Below are 22214 nucleotides of genomic sequence, written 5' to 3' on the forward strand. Positions count from 1 at the left end.
AAATTATTTTTAATTCTGCCAAAATTTGTTGATAAGACTAAAATATTTTGACAAAAGCTGCAGTTGTATACTTCCCTCTTGAATGGAAGTGGAATATCATGGGAAGAGTAACGGTACTGTCAAATTTTCATGAAGATCAGCTAGAAAAGGAAAATCATTTACACTAACATTGTACCAAACAACCTGCTGATGTCCGTGCTCGTTACTTAAATTTAGTCAGAGCATCTTAACATAATTACCCATTATTTGAATTATGCTAGTAACCGTAACAATACTATTGCTCGTTATAGATGAATAATGCATCAAATATTACTGTATGACACTGATGGGAATGAGGAATCTACACAAACACAGAATACATATGGTACATACATACAGCAAGAAGCAACCACAGCTATGGCAGTGAGAGAACAAAATACAAAGAAGATATGAGAAAGATGCATTAGCTCCCTTTAGTTGACAGGCACAAGTAGGTTTCAACCCACCTCCTGTAATAAAGCAAAAATCCACTTTTTTTTGTTCAACTTCCAGAACAGCCAAGCAGCACAGATCCAGAGAGTTGTGAATTAGGACAAACACAAGCCTAAAAATGATGCCTAAACTTCAGCAAATTTGTCAAGTACTTTGATTGAGGTTGAGAATATGAGTCCAAATGGGTATACAGGAAGCAATCATTTTTTCATGAAGAATACGTACTTTACTGTGCACACAAATTCTTCCTTCAGAACGCTATAAATTACAGTATTTATGGAATCTTAATGATCTAAACACAGTTGGAGCCTGAAGGTCAAGGCTGCAAACTGCATCCTAAATTTCTGTTTACGGATGAAGCATATTATTTATTGCTGCACTGCTTGTGCTGCTATAGTTAAAGGGCTGCCAGCATCTCCATTATAAACCCCTATTTCGGGGCTTTATAACTTGCCCATCCATCTTCCCGCTGGCATGAAACATGGCATATGAGGTCCTGACTATGAGATTGACTTTTGTTTTGTTTTCTTTGCCAAATTACAAGAAGTAAAGAATGAAGCTACACAAACAAAAAAGTACATTTTTTCCCCAAATATTCCTAGTGTACGTGTGATACTATCCAGTAATAGCTTCATAACACAAAACATTTTTGTATAACTGCATCAATTAGTAGACAGATTTTCACTCTAAACAGGGAAAAATAACTCAAATACAGACATACTGTTAGATAATTTTTTTTTTTCTTTTTTTTTTTTTTTTTTTCCCCCCAAAAGAAAGTATACCAATGACTTTGGAGGTCAGGAAAGGACTTCAGAAGTCTACCACTGCCCCTGATTCTGTTTGCATTAAATTTAAGCCTACACTATGATTGCATCCCTTTTTAGCAGTACAAATAATGTTTTTTAATTTTTTTTTTTAAGTATTAAAATTGATGGTACATAAGGTGTACACTACTTTATGTACTACACATGAGGCTAGGTAAAACAGTTCAGAGTAAAGCCACAGGCAGTGCTTTCCCACAGACTCTGAAGTAACCTTATCATCTGCTATTAAATCTTGTATCACATTTAATGAAATCAGGAGAGGAAACTTTCACCTCCACCACATCTACTTTGCCAGTGTAAGTACTGCACTATGTGCTAAGGGCTGCTGTGAGCAGGAAGGTGAAAAACTTAATTTACATTATACCTGTATATCTAGCAATTATGACTTGCTGAATAACAAGCATTAATACTGAAAGCACTGCAAGAATTTAAACATTGTGAGACCTCAGAAATTCCTCTCATTGGAATCCTAAGTTTTGGTATTCTTTTTTTCTTTTTTTAAAAATCAGGATAAATGCAGACACAGGGACAGATTCAACGATCTACTGCTGCGATGCAACACGGATGTTATATTCAGAATTTTACAGCTTCTTTGCTACATCAAACCAGTTCAAACAAGAAAGACACCAGTGTTAAATGTGGAATACTATTCTTTCTTTAGTAACATTTCACTGTATTTCTTCATATTATGAATGCAGTCATGGCAGGAATTAAGTAAACTAGTCCCTCCCCAAACATCATCATTATATTTTCTTCATTATAGCTCTGAGGATCTTATTCACTGACATTGTAGAGTTCTCCACAACTACCTTGTCTTTCCATTTTGGTATTGTTAAAAGATGACTGCATTTGTTTTATGCCATTCTTAATGCTTGGTAGAATCTCTTCCTCCTGATGCTGTATCTTTTTGCTTTTCTCCCAAAGTCTGCTTCTAACATCTGTCTAATTTTTGCCCACTTCAAACAGTCAGTTGCACCAATTTAAACAAGGCATTTGACAATTTTTCCCATCAGTTGCAACAAAATAGTGTTTTATTACCTCAGTTAGCTCTGCCTGTAAGTACATTTGTACTCTCACATAACACAGATCCCTCAATTCCTTCTGTGTAATGGTCCCTCTGGTCTGTCTTCTGTCTCCTGTATTATGTATGCTAGCTGATTTCAGAGATCTTTTTTGGATATGCCAATCATTTCACTCTAAAGTCAAACCTGGGTATGGCTTTAAGGACAGTTCTGCCAGGTGATGCCCCCAATAGAAAGTATGTATGAGTCATTGGGTAGATTTAAAGGACTCTACAGCAATGTGTCTTTGTTCTATAGCCCAGGCTACACAAAACATATACATGGGGCCAAGGAATCTGCGGGTCACTGATAGAGATCTGCAGACCTTCTTAAAAAGTAAAAAGCAGAAAATAGAATGATGATGACATTTTGAGATCAACCTGGCTAGTGCAGCTGAATATGTGTTAGAGAAAAAAGTCTAACAGGAGATGGGATGCTATGAATGGTGACTAAGGCTCTATCACTCGCTCTGGCGTGTTGTCTCCAATTGGTTGAAAATCAGACAAGGGCTATGTAATTAAATATGTTAAATAATGATGCACAGGATCTTGTATAATTCTGAATCTTCAATGAACTACACAAGTTTTAAATAAAATATAAATGGAGATTGTAAAGCACTATAAGACTTCAAAATATTTTGCATTTTTAAAAGCTTACTGTACCAACTAATACAAGTATCTGTCACACTGCCTGAGTTGCCATCACAAGTACATCTTGTTAGCAGCAATGTCATGACTGAAATGCTACTCTGCTGCATTCTAATGACCTCTTGTAAAGTAATTAATTTGTTTTCTGCAGAAAATATGAGATAAAAAAAACCCTTAATCTTGGATACTCATTTCAATTTCTTTTAGAAGGGAATGACAGTTCTGAAAAACAAGCCGTGTAAGATTAGCATTTTAGGTCAAATGAGGAACATGTAAAACATCCTACCTGTAAAGTCCTGGAGGAGCTTGCTGAACCAAGAAGCTTTTCTCCAGGCTTTGCAGCACATCGTTGAGCATCCTGACTCTGATAGGAGCTCTCTCCCTCGGGTCATTCGCTGGGCGCATCTCATCTGATTGGAACAATTCTGCAGTGTCCCTCAGGCGTGATGCCACTGCAAGCAATTGAGAAGCATCTACTTCTTCACCTAGGAACACTAAAAGAAAGACAGTTGCCAGTGTTTCTGGTAACATCATTCAGAACTCTTCCTCATAAATTAAAAATTACACTCGAGTTAGATCCTGAGCCTTCCTCTTAAGAATTATGTAACGGGCCAAGGAAAGCCACAGATCATTGTCCATATGCTCTCATCTGTTTTTCAAAGAGGATCGATATGGACTGTGATATTTTGAGATCTCATAAACTATGAGTTTGTAACCTACATTTAAAAATCAACCATGATGAAGCAATGTTTAACTGTCAGTATCAGTAAAGTTGCCTTCTGAAACCCTTTTCTTTCCATGCCATTGGATGCTACTGCTCTCAAGTATGAAAGAGGGGCTCGTGCTTAGATTCCATATTGACTGCTATATAAAAGAATATAATCTATGGAGTTTCATTAAATTTCTTTCAACATTTTAAAATCTGTGGCTTAACAACACTTTTCATGTACAGGTTTGGTATCCTTCTCGTTGAGTCTGGAGGAATATAAAGTAAGTTAGGCCAATACCCCAGAAAACTATTCTCCAAGCATATGAATTATGTGTTGGAATATTTTGCAAAATATCTGTATCCTCAGTTTTCAAATCATAGACAAATCTCCTGCACAGCTGAAGACCTTTCAGGCAATGTGCATACCTCACACTGAGACTTGCATCAGTATGGAAAGGTTTAAATTCACTGTTAGAAGTAATGCTTTGGTTTTGACCAAGCACTTCATACTCTAATATACAATATTTATAATTTTTATTCTGAATATGATATAAATGATTGTAAACACTAGCTCTGTCTTCAACAGGGAGGGATAAAGACAAGATACATCATTCTGTATTTGGAAATTAATCCATTCAGACCACACTTTCAAACAAACAAAGAAAATGCAATAAATGCTCATACTGCTTCTCCATAGTATTCATTTTGTCCCTAAACCAGCTACATTTCCTTCAGTTTCACTGAAAAACAGATCACATCACAGTTTAAACCAGCAAGCATTGCAAAACAAATACTTCAGTTTGTGGTCAGAAAGAACTACTGACACTGCTTTAAGGGCATCAGTGGTTTTTATCGCAACACGCTGGACTTCAATGCCAAAGGAAACCGTGATTTATGCTTTGCTCAAGTTGAAAAGCTGAGATTGGATGGGCAAATGATTTTCAAACAAATTAACTAATAACAACTTAAAACACTCTGTGATGATTCTACAGATAAAAAAAGAAAATGGAAGCATTTCTTCCCCCAAGAGAAAACAATGACATTATATTTGTATTCTCTGTCCTTATCTCTGCAGTACGAATCATGATGAATCATCTGAGTAGCTGTTTAGTTCTTAAATAAATAAAATTGCAAGCAAAGGAAAGTGACTCAAGAGTATATAATATGCTCTCAATCAGTGAATTATACTGCTGAATTTTATTACACTTGCTAAATGTAACTGGATTTTATTCAGTAATAGGTTACATCAAAAATATACGTATGTATACACATATATATTACTATTGTTATTTTACAGATTCTGAGCATAGTAGCCTTCCTTGTGTAAGCGCCTGCTCTAATGAAAAGCAGTGAGAGTGATTCAACATTTTTAAATTGTGTTTGTGCCCCCTAGGACCAATGTGCTTGCCTAGGAAGAATAGGAACAGATAAAACATCACGTAGGGCATGACACACTCCATGCACGTGGACATGTGTTTGCACGTAAGAGGGGAAATTGCTTCAGGTTTTGATTAGATGGAACATTCAGGATTGGCTACAGTATGGTGCTGCGTTAACGAGAAAGATTTTTCATGCTGTGCAAAATTGGATGATCGGATCTGGCAGTAGAAAATCTGAAAGTGAAAGCTTTGTAGAAATTATGCTAAAGGGGGCAGAAACATAAATCCAAGGACATTCTCACTGCAACAAATACGTTGCCATCAGCTTTGATTTTTCTACCATGACTGCTGTTGCCCAAGCAAACTAATCTGCCGTTGCTACTACAAGTCTCTTTTCAAAGAGACATTAAAAAGGCATGTTGTGACATTTTATTATGCACATCAACACACAGGAAATTATCAATGGCTTTGCACAAAACTGCTGAACCAAATATAGAGTACTGATACAGAACAGATCCCCACCCTTCTATTTCAGTACCAAATGCTTTCTTCATAGAAAGTGCATTTTTGCATCATTTTCTGATGTAAGATTTACCAGTATTGATATGTAATATCCTTGAAAGGACACTGAAGTATATCACAGCAAAAAAGGTATTTCTGTCATACTTACAGATAACTGTTACCTTTTTCATTTCACTAGGAGTCAAGAATAATGGGTGGGAATAATAGAGAAAACTTTCTGAATGTTACAGGGATATGGAATGAGCAACTCTGAAGAGCATCCTAAATGATCAGGGAAACACGGTCAAGCAGGTAAAGTGTTCCCAAGCTGAAGACTAGTAGATAGCTGTAGGCAATGAGCGTGCAGTCATCAAATAAATGACAGAGAGATGTTTCTGTACTGATTTTTCTAAGGACAGGGAGTTCAGAATGATGTTTGAAATGTATGAGTGGAGCCAGGCCTGTGGAAAGTTATGCAGACTTTCCTGGAAATAGCTTATCAAAAACCAGATTATTTTTTAACTCCTGCTAGCACTACCTGCTATCTTCATCACAAGTATTTCAGCTGCTGTAACACCTCTAAAAAATCCATTCTGAGAAGAAGAAAGGACCTAACTGATCAGAACAAACAGGCAACTGACACTATGTCAGCTACAGAGCTTTTCATCACAGCTTTTGCCTCCTTATACGTCAAAACAGGAAATCTCATCCAAATATTAGTAATTGATCCACCATCTTGATGGAGAAATTTCATATCAAAGCATTCATCCTACACCCAGAAAATAGTGCCAAGCAATCAATTATATCTGCATCTACCAATTAATTCTGCTTCCTTTAAGCCCAGGAACTTTTTGCACCTCTAACCCCAGCCCATTGGCTGAAACGCATCAAAATCATTCAGCTTCAAATACAGAGCTTCCAGGGAACCTGCTTTAGCAGGGGGGAGGACTGAATGATTTCCAGAGATCCCTTCCAACGGTTCCATAATTTGATGATACGCATTGGTAAATGATCAGTGCTTTGTCATGGTTGAGAAAAAAGTTAGCATGACTCACTGAGAAGGGGAGCTATGGCAGTAATCAAACAAGGAAGATGACAGCTAAGATTTCAGAGACAAACAGCAATGGGATCAGAAGCCCTCTCTAGCATGTACTGAATGCAGTCTTGAAGGGAATTAAAATCAAGGAGTTTAGTCACAGCGGTTGTTATCTTTGACTGCAATTATGAGATTTTAACACCAATTATTATTTAACTGACATGGTAACTTCAGAAGAAATATAAACAATTTATGGCTTTATTTACCAACAAAAAGTATTATATAATGATGCTATTTAGCTAGTAAAATCACAGGCTATCATTCAAGTGGAAATGGAAAATCTGTATCAGGGACTGGATGCCCCCTTTTTTCTCTAAGATCCCTCTAAGAAGAATTACCTCTCAGACTGTTCTGAACTTCCAGAGCGATGTCGAGGGCATTAAACGGCAAAACCGGTTCATTGGCAATTTGCAAAGTGGCATGTCCTGAAAACTGAAAAATACAAAAAAATACACACAAAATTGTCAAATGGTTTTAAACAATTTTAATAGCCAGCACTTCTGAATTAAACACAGTTTGATTACATTTGATCTTTGAGAAAAAAAAAATGATTAATATCCCACAGACACATCCCTGTGAAGAGAGAAAAAAAAATAAAAATAGACCATTGTCTTTCTATTACAAAGTGAAAAGATGGAAAGGGATTATAAGTCATGAACCCACAAAAGAATTATGACCAGTATTTTTCTTCGGAACTAGAACGTTATAGTAGCCTCGGCATTGCTTTAGTTTTGCTTTGTTTTCAAATAAAGCATCTCAACTTCCTATAAATAGGAATGAGGGTTGTTTTAGTTCTCTGCTTTTAATCATCAGATTTTAAGAGTTTACTTACAAAAACAAAACAAAACAAAACAAAAAAACCCCACAAACATTAAGGAAGTTCAGATCAAACTCTTGTCTAGAAATCACACGGCTAACTGTAAGCTCACCGGAAAATCATCTTGAAGAGATAAGTAACGACTTGATACACAGAGATGTACAGTTACAAAACTGGATTTTCTCAGGATCTTACAGAAAGAAATTCCCAAATAAGTGAAAGGGAACTCAGTCCACCTTGGAATAGATACTAGCATGTCATGAAACTCAATGCACTGAATGCTTCTTTTCAGCAGTTTCGGAGACAAGGCCAAGGACCGACTGTTTTTTCATTTACAGAAGACACATTCCAGCTCAAGGCTTCGACATGATACAGAGGCTATGTGTAGAAATGTGTCTTTCTGATGGACTATACTTAGCCTGTGATTAAACAAAGCATTCTGATCTCTAGGCTGCCAAGTCCATCACTGTTTGTGGCAGCTATAAAAACACTCTGACAAAACCATGCAAGAAACTTTCATTCATCTCTTTCGTACCTTGATATTGCAAAAAGAATAAAAACAGCTGTAAGGCTGTGCTTTAAAATGGAATGATGGCTGCAGGTGATGTGATCCTGTTGGCAAAAAATGTGGACTGAAGAAAATCATATTGTTCAATGCTTCCACAGGTATTGGGGGGTTAAAATAATATCTGTCTCTCAAAAGCAATATGATAGCAGCTATGCTGAAAGTAGCATTTTAATTCTAAGATAAAACCAAGTAGGAAAAGACAACAATCCTCAATAACACTGAAAACAACAGTACAGCAATTGAAGAGGAAAAGTCTCTCCCTGGAAAGTGGATGAAAATGGTAATATCAGGAAGAAAAGTTTCCTGGAGAAAGATTAATAGAACTCCAGCAACAATTCTAAGAAAGCATTTGGGAAATAGTTTCTGATCTGACCACAGACTGAGTTGGATACAGAGACCAAAGGAACACACTGCATATCAGACTGCAGCCTACGTTGGAGCAGAGGCTTACTCTGGAGGTATTGAGAGTTACCTCTAGGAAATAAAATACTGCCAAAGTCACGTAGAAGAAAAGTAGGAAGTAATATTACGTCAGGATATTATCAGAAGAACAATTTCATATCATCCAGCCATAAGCAACTGCAAACATCTGTTTCTAGATGTCCAAATGCCATGTAAAATCCTTCTATGTCCTGCATTGAACTTCAAGGTGCAACTGCCTACAACATCAACAACCTGTGAGTTACTGTAGAAAAGAAACTGTGGCAAAGAAATACCATCCTATTAAAGAAAAGGCATTCTATAGCAAGCCCAAACCCACTGAATTCTAAATTTTGCCATATGAGAATAAACACTGAAATCCTTCCATGACACCCTTTTCTATTTCTTCCAAGTAATTTTATTTTGCTTTTTGATTACAGGAGACTCAAGTTTTCTCTTTGCAGTTCAAATGCAATTCTACACAAAAATATCATGAGTAATCAAAGCATTCGGGAACTTTGTTACTCTGCAAGTAATGCTACAGATATTTGTGTGACAGTAAATAGAAAACAGTGGTGTTTATTAAATCATGCACTTTGGGGGCTAATACAGAAGTAATAATCAATCACACAAGGGAAAACTCAGAGCATTGGTTTGAAGAGAGTAAGTAAAAATTCTGCAGAAACATATATCAAATTCACATAATGCACCAAGACAAGAAAGGCCACTCATTTCTTATTTATAGTCTTATTTTTGGATATACCATTCCCCTGAGTACAACACAGAATATACACAGACAATAAAGATAAGCTTCTGACCCCTTTTCCCCACTGAAAAATGGTTCAGACTGACTACTGAATTATTAAATGCAAGAATAACTTAGTAAAGAATAAATGCAACTATTTTCTCACAAACTGAAATGGTACAGCAGCATAATTTATTCCATTCCCACATTGAACTGGTTATAACACTAATGAACACTTCTCAGTAACATTTATACATAATGCACATACAGCACACATGATTGATGTAACATATGCACAGTCATCTAGACTAAAGAAACAAGTACTGGTTCAAACGCTAATTGAATTGGAAGCTCTTTTCTTTTGCAATTTAAAATTAAAAAATAATGAATAACTTTGCTACCACACTTGATTTTGGTAAGGATAATCTTCAGTAAACTAAAAGGTATTTTACAAACTTCGAATTACTTTCAAGATAAATATAAGCTTGATATAATAAATATCAAAAACACAATGATAACGGGAGTTACATGGTATATTGCAAAATAAATCTGAATATTCAGAAGAGGTTTGTAACTATGAACCACACAAGGTAACATTTTTCAAGAAGAGTATAAGAATCTTTATAGGAAGCAAATACAAGTCAGCTCTATCCCTAAAAGACAGCACAACCATAAAATAGCAACTGGATTAAATACAGGATGCGTTCATCTATGTAAATAAGAAACTTCCTTTATCTTGTTAGCTTTTTCACATTGTAAATAGGAAAATGAGCTAAAGTTGGAGGAGGAGGGGGACACTTTCATCACAGAAAATGTTTTTTTTATGGTGAATCTGCATGCTATTATTGACACGTCTTAAATCTTTACATCTTGACTGCTGTCCATTTTAGATGGACAATGCAGGGATGACAATCTGTTTTCCATCCTATCATGTATGCTCATGGCTGAGGAAATGGCATGTAAAGATATTGTGCTGTTTAAGGTGGTAAATAACAGCATGGCATAAATATTATTTAACCCTGTTTTCCTTCTTTTTTATTCTTTTAAAGGTAAATTAAACACTAACATTTGGGATAGGTTGTTGCATTGTCTAATCACAGGAGTACATCTCTCTGCACCAAGAACTCCCTTTCCACTTGTAGTGACCAGCACAGTGATCTGCTGAGATCCAATGGCATTGACTCAAGCATCAACAATGGCTTCAGTCTCCAAATCTGTGCAAATAAGGAATAAATCTCTGCATGCATCACAATCCCCTCTCAGATTCCCAACAATAGCAATCTCAAACATTAAAATAATCAGTCTTCTCATCCTGCAAAATGAAATATTTGATAATATGAGTATATTTCCCAAATTTACTTTCTGCTGTTTTTTTTTTTTTTTTCCAGTCCTCCACCAAATTAACAGATTTTTTAATCAAGCACAAAAACAAAGTCTATTTAAATGAAACCTGTGATTCCCAGGCAATAGCATGATTTCAACATCCAGTATTACAGGATGAATGGCAGTAATCATGAGACTCATGATAAATTAAGAAGTGCTTTTAACCTGGAGATCTCAATGTACCTTAGGCATTTTTCCTGTATAATTAGTCTTCACACTTGCTCTTATTTTATTCAGCACCCCCAAAAACTAACCAGATCATAAAAGAAAAGCCTGTGGCACCTGGATGAATAAATGACTGGTTCTCCACCTTCATTTTTATGAAGCACCAGAAGGATACTCCCCTGATTAGACAAAGAAACAGAAATCTGGTCATACACATGCAACCATATTTGCTTTGAACTAAAGCTGTTAACTTCTGAAAATTCAGAACTGTATTTGTTTTTGTACTGAAGTGTAACTCAGTATCACGACACGTATTAACACCACAGCTCATGTGATGCTTTGGGCTATCTGACATTTGTCTCCAAGTCCTGTGTTTTAAGTCAGTAGAGGGCTCTCTGAGAAAAGAATACAAGGAGTCCATGGCTGCAACAGGTGAACTAGAGCACAGTGATCCATAACTATAGCTGTTTGATGGCTGTTTGTAACCAAGGGAACTATAAATCATACCTGAGATCTAATAAGTATTAAAAGCCCTATTTCATCATTGCCTGCATCATTTAAAAACGTTTTATTTATTCTCAGCATGGTAAATACTGACTACGAAGTAAAAACGTTAATGAACAAAGCATCCCTTCTCCCTCTCTGATGCTTTCTGATGCTTAGATTATGTTATTAAACTGGCACACAGCATCAGGCAACCCAAAAGTTACACATTAAAACACAGTGGAGTTGTGGTAGCTTGGGCAGCTTACTGTGGAGCACATAAGTTCTCTATTTACATTTGCTACCTCTTCTGCATGGCTCTTGTCAAGACTGACACACTGAGAGATTAAGGTCAAAAGGATTTTCCTATGTGATAACTTGCCTAAAACCTAATTTGTTAGCCAACATTAACATACAGCACTTAGAAGACTGAAAGTAAATTCCTTACTTTCGGTAAGGAAACTCCTTACTAAATTCCTAGAGATTTCATTCACATTTGGTAGGGGGTCATTCATTTCAGTGCCTTACATTACTGGCACATAAAATGAACTCATCTCTGGTTTGATGGCTGTGCATGTGTAGCAGTTCCTACATTTTAAATATTTATATAAATTAATTGGAAGTAGAGAGAGACTGGAAACTGGGATGATGTCTGGCCCCTTATGGCAGTTCTCATGTTCTTGTTACTGCAGCAACAAAGAACAGGGATCATTAACTCAATGTCCAAGGTAATGGCACGTGTATAAATGAACAGGCACTTATGGAACTGAAGCAGAGTAATTTCATGTCTGTACAGAAGACACAGTGGTAATACTTACATAGGAAACTGTGAAGCTAACTATAAAGCACAGTCCCTTGTGTGGGAGGTCTAGCAGTAGAAAGGGAGATTTTCTGAAGTGACTTTTTTTTTTCCCCTGCATATAAACAGAAATTTCATGTCTTTGAAGTATGTGGTAAACAGCAATACTCTTGATGATGACTTTATAATCATGTATTTCATATTTATGTTTGTCAAATTTCAGTGGTATCTAGGTGCAAAGAAAGTGTCAGACCAATCAACTTCTAGAAGGGCCAATAAAATTCAAGCCTCTTGTTAAAAAAAAAAAAGTTGAAGTCACTTACCCTTTTCCCTAGTGTGGGTAGCTACGAGCTTGCCGAAGGAAATAAGAGATGCCCTTCTGCACCATAAGCACTGGGCGAAGTGCTCACCACGAGGACATAAATCTTTACACTACTGCAAACCCACATGCTATATTTCTTAAACAGAATTTTAAAAGTTCATTCCAGCATTAATTCTTTTTTATCTCCAACTTTAAAGCCAGGTTGCTCTGGTTACCAACTGTGGGATTTGAGTGTGACAAATAAAGAAAAATTTGTTTTAAAGCTGACTGATTTGCATAAAGAATTCCAATAAACACATCACTGCACACAAATTGACCTCTTAAATGATTGCATTCTCTGACCCGCTTCAGGTACAGCAAAAGAAGTGGGAAACCAGTATAGATCCTTTTTAAAGAAGCAATGTTTACAGCCTGAAACTGGTTACAGACAGTCCTGAGGAAATGGATTTAGCTGCTGTTGTGGGAGAGAGAGGAATACGTAATAAAACGTGAAGCCAAATTTGTTTGCACATCAGTGCAAATCAGTGGCAAAGACCTCTAATGACAACGACTGTACACAGAACTTTCACCTTGGATTGATCTCCATCAATTTAAACCAAGACTACAGAGCCTATCTTCTCATTTTTATGTAATACAGGCATTCCAAGGATAAAACATACAAGGAGCTAAGTCTGCATGCTGCAGTAGACATCAGGACAAGCAATGCTGAGTATTTGTAAACAGTGAAGGAAAGTTTAAAGTAAAGAAAGTAAATACCATCTGTTAGGATAACAGACAAGCTATATCAGCATTGATTCCTATGCACTGGTACGTAGAGCTAGAAGTCATCATGTTCTTCATGTCTTTCCCTGATGCATTTAAGACTCCAATGAAGATGCTAGCTCAACCAACCTTCCTTACTCATTAGATACAGGTTAATCAAAGCGCAGGATGATGAGAATCAGCAAGAGAAGTGATCATTTTGTTAACAGTTGCCAGACAGTTGGCAGGGTTTTGCAAGTCAGGCAGTAATGACTAGCAGATAAAACAAGCAACAGTGCAATCACCCAGATTCAGAAATACTCTACAAAGTAATACAGATTTTAGCACAGCAAACTGTATATTGCTGGCAGTCATAACTGATCAAAGTATCCACTCAGATGGATCATGATTGTTCCATGAGCCAAGAATCTTCCTGAACTAGGACCAATGCCAGACTCATACACTGAAGGACATCCAAATACTTGCTCACTTTCCACATGATCTGTAATATCAGTTCTTAATGCTGATTATACAGGACTGAGCCTGATACTTGTGGCATTGTCAAAAACTAGATAACAGTCATCAGAGGAGAGTGATAATGAAGAAATCTGCAATATGAAGCTTCAACTACAGCTTTCAGTTTAGACATCAATATCATCTTTTTAATCACTCCCCGTTTACAGAAATGGTTTTGATTTAATTGAACTCCTAAGAAAAAAAGTCTCTAATCATACTTCATCAGCATGCAATTATTATTCAAAGGAAATCACATGTACTATTAGGCATTCTTAATTAAAATAATGCATATAATCTACTTCAGTACCTAAGTCATTCTCCTCAATGTTCTTAATTCCCCTTTTTTCTTCCATTACTGCAACAACATGTTTTTATTCTATTTTTCCTCATCTATCCCAGTTTCACTTATACACTTTTCAATGTTAATGATGATGATATCAGAACGCTGGGATGCATTTATACTCCACTGTCTTAAACTCACTGGATAGCAAGACCTTCAAATTGACCAGACTGGATATTTATTAAAGGAAGATAAGAAAATGCTATAACAGGAACCTTAAGCTGTAACTAGTTTAATTTGCACTTGTGATGTCTTCTAAGTGGACATTAAGTGCACCAGGCAGCAGTCAGCTCGTACAAAAAGACAGACGAATCTGGGAGAACCAGGTACAACAGATGGAAGAAATTGAGTTTAGGAATTGAAGAATGTGAAGAAAAGCTTCAGTGAGGGGTTGAGGCAATGGTTCCAGGAGGACTAGAAGTGAAAGCTCGGACAATCTACACATCAGAGACTCAACAGAATAAGCATTATGAAAAGAGTCATGAGAGCATTATGTATAAAAGCCTTCATTTCCTCAAACAGAGCAAAGCTAAGATATTTAATGGTTATGTAGGGAAAATATTGCCCTTTCCTCTTTTGCCACCTCTCGATGCACAGGTCCCTCAATTTTTTCCATTTAGGTCACCCTAATCAGCGAGGACTGGAACACTGACAGTTCATTAAGGAAGACAGAGTAGCCCTGAGGGAGAGACACTAGTGAACCACAGTGATGAGGATCCAAGAGAAGATGAAAATGCACGGTTGTTTAGTATATAGCTCTCACAGAAAAGCCCTATAAACAGACACATTCCACCTCAGGGAAGAATTGGGTGGATAATATACTGAGTTTACTCCCAGATGCCAGCCTATGAACCCCACAGATGACATCAGTACCCACAAAAAGGCTCAATTTCTCTGTTAGGAGAATTGGGATTAAATTCTACTCTTGGATAAGCTTAAATGGTAGTTACTAAACCAGCTAAGTATTTAAGCTTTTTGTCAGTATCGTAATTCAAAGATGCAATTTCTCTGAATTTTTCATGATATTTTTTTCAATTGGGATATTTGATTTTCAACGTATACTGTGCAAATACATAGAATAAGAAGTAATAAGCTGACTTTAATAATTTGGAATTTAAATTTCAGGAAGAGATCTCATATCTCCTCCTGTATTTAAATAATATAGTTGAAAAAATAAAGGTGGGAGATGATTGATTGTTTTATTTTTAAAAGAAAACATTAATTAAAGATGAATATGTTTGGGACTGAGCAAGCTTCCCTCAGGCTTGGGGAAAATGCCAAGTCTGACAAACTCCTTGAGCCTTAGGGAATCTCAGGTCAGTTTGATGAACCCAATGAAGTACTTTATAATTAGCTGGCATGCTCCTGAGGCTGCCAATTTACCTGAAAAAGAAACTCCCTCACCTTTCAAACTTGTCTCTGAACAACACTGAATAAAGACCCAAGAAATAATGATTTTCCTCACAGAATGTTTATATAATCAGAGAAAGTAAGACTCAAAGAAATGTACCATGTTATAGAATGGCCCTCAAAATTCGTAAGTAAGCTTAAACAATAAAAGTCTGTAACTGTCTGAAGTTAGAAATGAGATTTATAACCATATCTGGAGCCATAATAATACACCTGCTACTACGATATTCAAATTATGTCAGCTATTTCATTCCACTGCACCCTATGTTTCCTCTGTATTAAAATGGCAAAGGCAGAGTAATACAGTAGAAACAACACAGATTAAATGGAGAATAAATTTTAAAAGCATATAATCTGAAAACACGAGAGAAAATGCTACTATGTGCTCAAATTACAAAAGTTACTCATAAAATAAAGAGCTAAATAAATGTTTACCTCCAGGCTGCACCACGGTTTGCCTTAGGTACTCTCTGTTTTAAACATCTTATCATTTACAATATACACAGATGTCTGTGTAACAAAAGTACACTGCATGTCTCAGAAACCTCTACTTGAGAAAGCTTGTTGACTATCTCAAGCTTATCTGAGAGAATCAAAGAAATGAGGTGTGGCATATGAAAGGTACAGCTTACTTGAGACTATTCAACATGCCTTGCAAAGACATCTCAAAGGTCTGAACTCGCCTTGACATTACCATGCTTTGGATGCTTTCTTGTCTTCCTGATGGTTCTGGTTTGGCTTATCTGAATGCCGATTTGTCTCCATTTACATTAACTTCCTGGAACAAAGGTGTTCATTAGGAGAGATTCAATACGGAACACAAACAAACACCCATCCAAGAAGGCAAATTTTGACTGAGAATTCCATACATAAGGACAACTAAGGCAGAAATCCAATGACTATACTGAAAGAAGATGAAAGGGACATCACTGAAGAGATTGGAGAGGTGAAGAGCTTAGGGTTAAAACAGAAGTAAAAGATTTAGAAAGAAAAACGTGTTGGAATTTGCTTCAAAACATAGCTAAGAGCCTGGGGAATATCTGAAAGAGGAGGTGGCAAGATTAAAAGGACAGCTGAGAAAGATCATTTTGGCAGCAGTGCTATAGCTGAATGGCAAGAAGAAAAAAGACTTGTGAGGAAAATGTGTCAAGATGAGAATGTAATGATGCAGAGAAGCAGTTTGACCACGAGTCCAAGAAGAAAGGTATGTTTTTTTTTTTTCTAAATACTATAACATTAAAATGAAGTAGGAGAAAATATTTAATAATGTTCTTCAGCATACTGTAATCAGTGTGTAGCCAACCTGTTTTCTCCATATTATGCAAAATTCAAGATAAACTGTCCCCAAAACTGGAAAGGGACTGAAGAACTGATGCATATTGTGAACAAATCAGTAGGAGTGCTGACAGCATCCACAGTGATATATGCATGGACGTACGTATGCAAGCGTGCTCGCATACACAGATCAAAGGGAAAAAGTCAAATCAAAATGACTGTTACAGATAAAAACAGATTTTGTAGACTGTAATAATTTTCTTCTTCTTCTTTTTTCCCTGCAGTAGAAAGGCAATGCGTATAGGCATTCGATGTACTTTGAGAAGCTTTAAATTGAATATAAGTATCCTTCAGAAGTGTTTTGATAGTAGACTGAAATTTATAAGAACATTTTGTGCTGTATGCACGTTGTATGTCAGAAGCACAGAACACATTTTTACCAAGGCTCATCTAACAAATAAGGAGGTAAGGCATTTCTGTGGTGAGGGACCGATCAGAATGCAGAGCCATCCCCCAAAGAAGGATTTTAAAAAATACAGGTAGTTTTCATTTCTATCTCAAGACCTCAAGCATTTCTCTCTACAAAAAGCACAGGTATCTGAGACAGAGGCTTAAGTAGATATCTTTACTAGAGCTTATTGCCTTTTTTTCTTATTCTATTCCAGTAACAACTGCCATTTGCAAAAGAGGGGGCAAAGAGAGACCTTGTAATGTAAAAGCAGAGAGCGTTATTTATGTGATATATTACACTGAAAAGAGCCAAGCAGCTATTAGCAATTATAAATCTTCACTTGGAATAATAGTCATATTTAACAACAGTAACAAAAAAGGCTACACTACAAGGCATGGAAAGGAAGCATATTTAATTGTCAGTTCTGCTAGTCTAAAAGTGCCTTAGCTCTATTCATTCAGTTATCATTCTGTAGTTTATAATTAAAGTGCTAACATACATCAGAGTCCTCTGATCTCAAAATTTGGTTCTTTTTCCAAAGAAAGAACACACTGGTTGTAGGAAAGTTTCCAAGAATTAAAAAAAAAAATAAAATCAAAAGTTAAGTAAAATAATTAAGGAAAAAGTTTTTGTCAAATAACAGAAAGAAAAAGCTTCATGAGCAGCCATTTGGGAATACTAAATAGTTTATCAAGTGGCAGAAGTCTTCCCTATTGGACATGTCTCCTCCTGTTGGACATGTCTCTTGTAGACTTAGATGCCACTGAATTCCCTCTCCATCTTTTTTCTCTTAAAATTAGGTTAAAACGTGAACTGAAATATCTCAATGTGTCACAAGACCTATATTCAGATGAAACAAATCTTTATGCTGTGGACAGACAAATTAAATTAAAACAGTTTCTTGCAACAGACAGGTAGGTTCTGGAGTTAGGTTCCCTTTCAGGCATACCCCACTAAAACTGCTTAAGATTAAGATGAGGATACAGATTGAATTGCTGTTATATGTGAGTCTCTGGAACATAACTTGCAAATAATGTAATAATGTACATACTAATGAAGATGAGCCTAAGTCTATGCAAGATATTATATATTTCAGTTCTCTAGCTGAAAGGCATTTACAAAACTTTCACAAATTGCATTAGACAGCACAAAAGTTGGAAAAAAAAATAGGAATGAGAATATGTCAACTGCTTGCTAGTTGCTTCTTGATTACCAGTGTTCTGCTTACAAAGCATTCTTAAGAGCAACCAAAGAGCCCTACATAAGTACTTTAAATGAATAGATTTTGCAGTGCAATTTTTATTTTCAGTGTTTTTATAGTCAGTATGAGGTACTGTGAGGTAAGCAATTTCAAGAGATACAGGGACAATACAACCAGATTGCAACACCTGAAGTTCCATATTGCCACATTTGTCAAACATGACTTAAACCTGGACACTCATCTTGGTCTCATATAACAAGTGCACTGATTTCAGTTCAATTCATGCATAACTGTGACTTGCTTACTGACTTTGTATGGGCTGTGTATCCTGCAGGTGATCACTGGCAAGGATTAGAGACTAGTATTTTAGAGCAGTGATGGCTGTGATAGTTACTTTGGTCAATTACATCCTTATCTTTTAAAAGCACTAGAGCTTTAAGACTTTTCCTCAAATCCCTTTTTTCACAAGAACAATATAAAGTCTAACAATATAAATAGCTGTCAATGAGATACTAGAAATTCAGGACAAACGAAAAATACATTTTGAGGCAAAGATTTTTTTTCTCCCTACAATATTCTCAGAAGACCAGCTCTATTTCTATGATTCACATCAGTGCACCAATTCAAGTTGAAATCTACAAGACATGAATGCTTTTATTGAAATGAAACATATTTTGGTAGTGGAAGTCAGAGTGATATATTGAACACATATACATCTTGCACTGAATGAAATACGTTTTTCATTTTACATATGCTTATAATTATCTCAAAATCACACGTAAGATTTAGTAGTAACTGAGACAAGGAGAGAACAAGTGCCAAACAGAAACAGAATTACATTTGCCACAGTAACACCATGAAAATTGCAGCAAATGGAGAAGGACACTCTGGGCTTTTAAATAAATGACTTCTGGAAAAAAAAAAATAAAAGCAAAAAAAGCCAACCCCAACAACTACCAACCAGCATTCTGGATTTATTGAACATTCTCTTACTATGTAGCAAACTTATCCCTTAAACAACAACTGGGCTGGTGAATGTGTTTCCACAGAACCAAGACAGTTGAATTCTCACTTTCCAAGAATATCATGACTTTTTTTATTTATTTATTGTTTCTGCTTCTTTTTGTGCTCTCAAAATGTTACAGTAAAGTAAAAGCACAGTCTGAACTGTAACCAAAACAAAGTTACTAAGTTAGATGCAATAAGGAAACACGTTTCCAATTTTGTGTTTCTCACTTTTTTAATTCTGTTTCTAATCCAAGCACCTCAATTTCTGCTAAAATCCCTAAGATAACTTATTATTGTTTAAAATAGATAATTTTCATAAAAATGCAATAATAAGCAGAGCCAATTAAAGCTTCTGGATTTGCTATTCTTACAAATGATATCAGCGTTCAAAATGTCCCTGTGTAAATAGCACACGTGGGAGAGCTGAGAACTTCAGACAGCAACCATGGTATGACTAACAGTTCATTATCAAGATCTGTGTCTCACTGCAACAACAAAAAAATATTGCACATATACTACCTGCCAATACACAAAAAGCATCACGTCTTTCAGCTTTATAAATGTATTAAAATAGCTTACATACCATGTATAAACTGTTCAATCACTGGTGATTTGGTCCATGGAAACATGGTTCATACTACAAAACTGGATGCTCTAATATTGTCACATTATTTCCCGTTCCACATCATTTTCACAGCTATATTCAAAAGGTGCTCAAACAAGTAACTGATGTAGAGCAAGTCACAAGCCTTGATTGGGATATGCTCTATAGAGATGAATGCATTTTTAGAGGGTTTGGTGCTAATGTCGAGGAGGTTGAAAGTTAATAATTAAGATAAATGCTATCACGGTCTTCTTTTCTGCTGTGATGGTTTTTCACAAGTTACTTTGTTTAACTGTAACTCAGCACAGAAGAACACAGCAGCATTTCTGTAAGGATCTACGTCCTTTCAAAAGTGTAGATACAAGTAGGAATGATTCAATTTTCACAAAAACAATCAGAGTCTTTTAAAGAAATGTATGGATGTTTTTAATGGTACAACTAACAGCCATATCAATGCTGTATTGCCAGGTAAATATAATAAGACACAATGGGAAACTAAGATGAAATTATTATTATTATGTACAGAAACAAGCTAACATAAAAATGAGGATTTATGAAGCTTTATAGTGAAGGATGTTTTAAAGATTTCAAGTAAATTCTTAATTCTGCTTTTTTTTTTTTTTTTTTTGTGAATTGATTTCTTACAACATCCATTTAACATATAGTTTACTTAAATTATTTCATCATATCCAGTAATCGCTACATGGTTTTGACTGATACAACAGTTCTTTTCAGTTCTCTTTGGAACAGCAAATAAAAAGTTACTAATTTAAGACGATGGCCTACTTCTAATGCAATGATCTAAGTAAAGCATTTAGAACACAGATTTCTAAGGCACGCTGTCTTAGAAAACTACTTGAACAAGAATCCCTAACACACTTTCTCTAAGAATAAACACTTAGGATATAAGTAGAAAAAGTTCCAGAAGCGTTCCCCTTTGTCCTGTGTCCTGTGAGATTTCTCAATGTAAGAGAAAGGGAATGCAAATTTAAGATTCACAGCTTTGAATAGAGAGTGAGGAGATTTTGATATTAACTGATATCCTCAATATTCAGCATGTCACCCTCCACATTATACAAAATATCTGTTGAGTTAAAAGCAAAACTTTGAATCTTCACATATTTTGGAAATCATGATACAATGTCCTTACAGTTTTATTTCTTCACAGCATAGAAAGAAACCTTGCGTTCTCTTTGCCTCGTTTAGGATCTCATGTGAGGCTCCTGTCAGCTACAAGTTTGTTCAGTTTATCTCAAGAAAAAAGGAAGAAAAAAGCTTAAACTTTTCCTTAGATATGTCAATCAAAAGGATCGCACTGGCTGGAACATTAAGTTCAGAAGAATATAATTTATGTCAGATAACGCACAATCTTTCCATGGCTCATTTTATCCATCACTAAAACAGACTATATTTATATAAAGGCCTGACCTCACCCTGCAATTAGCCTGAAATTAAACTGCACTATATAAAGATGTTCAGTCAGTGATTTCAACATGTATTTCTCTTCCTGTGCTATTTTGCTAGCTGAGAAGTACTTTCATTTGGATCAGTTTCACAAAAGATGAATTGTATTCAAATTTGAATTGGCCAGGGAGATCTTGAAGAATTTTTTCACTTGGCTATGTGAAGATTATTAAAATTCCCAAATTCCAGTGATTTATCTCATTCTTCTGCAGGCTGTGTTCATTTATATACAAATTTACTGCTTTCTTTCCAGTCATATGTTAAAGATACACCCTTCTTATTCACTTTCTTTCATCTATGTTTTTACTATGCATGTTTTGTGATGCTTGCTAGACTAAACAGCAAATTCTATTGGGTCTCCGATTCTGAGACATACCTGTTGGGACCAGCTGCATCAGCTGAACATTTGGAAGTCCATGGGGCCCAACAGGATTCACCTCAAAGTACTGAGGGAGTTAGTAGACATTGTAGCTGGGACCTTCTCAACAATTTACCAAAGGTACACTCATCTATAACAAGGGCAAGAGAAGATTCAAGAAAGTACAGACCTGATTCTAACGTCAGTAAGTGGAAAAGTTATGGAGAAGATTGTCCCAGGGGATATGGAAAGGCAGTTAAAGAACAGAGCAATCAGGCACAGTGCGCTGGGGTACCCTGGCCCGTAAATCATAAGACTTCATAAGGGAGGCTTAAAACTCATCTCTACTCTTTCCAGACTTTGAACAGTTTGAGGGAAAAAGCATAGCAGAACACAGGCATAAACCGTGCCTTCCTGAGGACAGTCCTCTTCTTGACTACATGAAATAGAAAAAGG

At 36.0% G+C, this 22214-nt stretch overlaps 1 protein-coding gene across 4 annotated transcripts in view; it reads right to left on the minus strand.

Moving 5' to 3' along the window:
* Window positions 1-22214, minus strand: part of NAALADL2 (N-acetylated alpha-linked acidic dipeptidase like 2) — a 287821-nt gene that overhangs the window by 17470 nt on the left and 248137 nt on the right. For 3 of the 4 annotated variants that reach the window (XM_052687257.1, XM_052687255.1, XM_052687256.1), the window contains exons 12-13: window positions 7027-7120; window positions 3290-3497 (exon numbers count right to left, since the gene is read on the minus strand). In XM_052687257.1, coding sequence (XP_052543217.1) covers window positions 3290-3497; window positions 7027-7120 — 302 coding nt within the window. Of the gene's footprint in view, window positions 1-3289; window positions 3498-7026; window positions 7121-16091; window positions 16176-22214 lie in introns of those variants that run through there. The other variant, XM_052687258.1, reaches the window with a different exon arrangement.

Source organism: Tympanuchus pallidicinctus, unplaced genomic scaffold, assembly GCF_026119805.1.
Source record: "Tympanuchus pallidicinctus isolate F22 unplaced genomic scaffold, pur_lepc_1.0 scaffold22, whole genome shotgun sequence".
Classification (NCBI taxonomy): Eukaryota; Metazoa; Chordata; class Aves; order Galliformes; family Phasianidae; genus Tympanuchus; species Tympanuchus pallidicinctus.